Raw genomic sequence first — 3,512 nt, forward strand, 5'->3', positions numbered from 1 at the left:
CAGTTAGCTGAGGTAAAATTCTAAACATTCATGTTCATATTGAATGTCATAAACGGTGTTTAACCAATTGATTCATATATTTCAGGATGATCCTTCGAGCATTCCCATTGCTATTTCTTCTTTTATTGGAAAAACTATGTTGTTCAAGGTTTCAATCACAAATGACAATTTGAAGAGTTCCAAATCTGCTTATGTTGTTGAAAAATTTTGGGGAAAAGAAGATATGATAGTACAATTTGTAAAGGTATAATGTTACGAATATTAATATTAGCTATTTTGTGTTAACGAGAGTCTTTTTATGTAATATATTCATGGTGATTGTTGTGACTTATAGGAGAGCTATGGAAATGTCGATGTCAATCCTCGGATTCTGGAAATTACCGATGGAATAGACGAAAGTTGTTCGGCTGATTCGGTTACATCTTCGTCGAAGAAGAGAACTTCTCGAAAGAGTGGCGACTCCGCGAATAGTCATAATATGATTACAAGGAAGAAGATCAAAACCGAAAAACCAACATAGTATTGTTTTATTATTTACTGTGGTATTCAAACATTCGATGTTTCCGGTCATTATGCTTTATTATCTTGGATTTTACAAACTTTCTAAGCTTTAAATATTGATTTAATTATATGGTTTTACGCAAACTATATTATTATATATAATAATGATTAGTATTAGGTTTATATTATTAGAAGATATATTGAAATATCATAATATTATTATAAACTAATGGTGCAAAAATGAAAATGGTTAAACAAAGTATTATGAATATTTTAATGTTTGATAAGACAATACAAGTAAGAATATATACACTTTATAAGTTACTAAATTACCCTTAATATAGAAAAATGTTTGGTGTGACAATACAAGTAAGATATTAGAAATATTACATAAATGCTTAATATCTCTTAAATTTTTATAGTTATAGGAAACTGTTTGGTGTGACAATAAAAGTAATATATATTACTAATACTCAATTGTGTTTATCACAATAGGCAAAATTTCTAATTTAAAGGATCATTAAAATGTAAATAATAATAATAATAATAACTAAATGGAAATATACAAATTTTGTTAATTAATAATTTAAATAAATTATAAGATCAATACAAACGATAATATGATAAGCATGAAATCGCTAATTTTCACATAATAGATTCTCCTCATCCTGAGGTTATATATTAGATACACAATTTATTAAAACCTATCGTCCAGTTTTAAACCTAAACATAATTATTGTAGCATAATTATTTACGGTGTTTTTAAAATTTGTTTGCAGGTCGTTACACGTAGACAAATACGATGAGACCTGAAAAGCTTCCGTATCGGAGGAAGAAAGATGCACCTCATGGTATGCCTAAAAAGAATAATTCTATCTTTGAAACTGTTATAAAAAATTCATAATTATAGAACTATGATATTTAAATTTCTAATTTTTATAATTCAGGTCTTAACACTCGACATAGTTACCCAGTTTTTAAACCTATTGAAGATGTCTCCATAACGAGACCTACAAAGCTTCCATTCCGTAGAAAGAAAGATGTATCTCATGGTTCGACAATAAAGAGTAACTAGATCTTTGAAATCTATAAACAAAATAAGAATTATACAACGATGATATTTGCAAATTTCTAATCTTTATGATTCATGTGTTAATTCGAAACATAGTTACCAGTTTTTAAATTTAAAACTATAACAGATGTCTCTATAGCTAGATCTATACATCACCAGTTCGGAGACATCACACACAATAACGTAGGTCAAATCGAAAGGATGAATAGAATGCGTGTTTTGAGATCCCGGAAAACGGAGAAGGATAACCAAGGTAACATTATCTTTAATTAAATAAAGTTCAAGTGAGTAGAATACCTACTCATTAAATTATAATATGCATCAATATGCTAACCAATTATTGGTCATTCTATAGAAACTTTGCTACTACCTGGATTACAAGAAGATTTTGTATGTTATATTGCTACTGATTCGGAGTCAAATAGAGGAAGCGAGAATGATATGTCTACCGACGAGTCTGAGACCGAATATGGTGATGATAATACAATGTCTAATAATGTAATCGGCGGATTTACGGCTGTAAGAGCTGGATTACAAGAGAACGGTTCGTTTAGTTTCCACTTTTAGTATTCTTATTGAATTACTATCACTAATAATAATAATAACAATAATCTGTAAATCACTAACAATATCAACAATGCTTATGTATTAAAACTTTGCGCAGGGTATTACGATGATGGAGATCCGTTTTATATCTGTGAGAATTGTGGAGCCTATATGTGGTTTGGAGAGCGTGTGAATAAAAACTCCAAAAAAGGAAAGCCAATTTTTTCAATGTGTTGTCGTCACGGAAAAATTAAGCTCCCTTTACTTAAACCTCCACCGAAAACGTTGTCATCGTTGTTTTATAATCACGATGATAGGAGTATCAACTTTCGTGATAATATAAGAGCATACAATATGATTTTTTCGTTCACATCTTTAGGGGGCAAGGTTAACCATTCTATTAATGATGGTGCTGGACCATATCTGTTTCAAATGTGTGGAGAAAATTATCATCGTATTGGTGATATTTTGCCAGAACCGGGGAAAACACCTATGTTCTTACAACTATATATTCATGATATACAGAATGAGGTTTCTAAAAGAATAAGTGCATACGGGTAATAATAACATCTTTGTGTTATTTTGTATAATGTTTCGATTTAATTTTCTAATAAAAATAAAAAATAATTCATATTTTTTGTGTTTTTATAGAAGATCTGGATCGACTGAAAATTTGAGGCCTGACACTGTAGAGCTAATCAAGAAGATGCTTGATAATCATAATCCACACGTCCGGGCTTTTAGGTCAGCAAGAGAGAGATTCGATATGGATTGCGGTGTTGAAGATTTAAAATTACGTTTGCCTTCGGATAGAGCTTCTGATGCGAGAACTCATAATTTACCTACCTGCAATGAGGTGGCTGCTTTAATTCCAGGTGATTTTAATTGCGGTGAGAATAAACGTGATATTGTTATAGAAGGTCGTTCAGGCAATTTACAAAGAATAAGCGAGCTTCATCCGGCATATTTACCTTTACAATATCCTTTATTGTTTCCATATGGAGAGAACGGTTACCGGTTAGGGATTGACATAGGTTTTATAGATACTGATGGACGGAAAAGGAAAACCGTGAGCATGAGAGAGTTTTATGCTTATCGAATTTTAGAGAGATATGGAGAAGCTTCTACGATTGTCATGTCCGGAAAATTATTCCAGCAGTTCTTAGTGGATGCCTTCACGACTATAGAATCAAACAGATTAAATTATATTTGGATGAACCAAAAAAAACTTCGGACAGAAAGAATAGATAAGATACTCGAAGCTGCTGATAAAGGACGTACTGATCTTTCAGAGCATGGGAAAAGGATTTACATACCTTCGTCGTTTACTGGAGGAAAACGGTATATGATGCAGCATTATTTAGATGCAATGGCCACTTGCAAATTCTTTGGT

The 3,512-nt window shown here is 31.3% G+C and overlaps 1 protein-coding gene across 1 annotated transcript in view; it reads left to right on the forward strand.

Annotated features, from left to right (window-relative positions):
• Positions 1-1,303: 1,303 nt before the first annotated feature.
• The window catches only part of LOC17874552, a 5,684-nt gene continuing 3,475 nt past the window's right edge, over positions 1,304-3,512 (forward strand). The window contains exons 1-7 of the mRNA XM_023778522.1: positions 1,304-1,352; positions 1,449-1,553; positions 1,701-1,826; positions 1,929-2,117; positions 2,238-2,308; positions 2,645-2,676; positions 2,771-3,460. Coding sequence (XP_023634290.1) covers positions 1,304-1,352; positions 1,449-1,553; positions 1,701-1,826; positions 1,929-2,117; positions 2,238-2,308; positions 2,645-2,676; positions 2,771-3,460 — 1,262 coding nt within the window. The remainder of the gene's footprint in view (positions 1,353-1,448; positions 1,554-1,700; positions 1,827-1,928; positions 2,118-2,237; positions 2,309-2,644; positions 2,677-2,770; positions 3,461-3,512) is intronic.

Source organism: Capsella rubella, unplaced genomic scaffold, assembly GCF_000375325.1.
Source record: "Capsella rubella cultivar Monte Gargano unplaced genomic scaffold, Caprub1_0 scaffold_12, whole genome shotgun sequence".
In the NCBI taxonomy this organism is placed as follows: domain Eukaryota; kingdom Viridiplantae; phylum Streptophyta; class Magnoliopsida; order Brassicales; family Brassicaceae; genus Capsella; species Capsella rubella.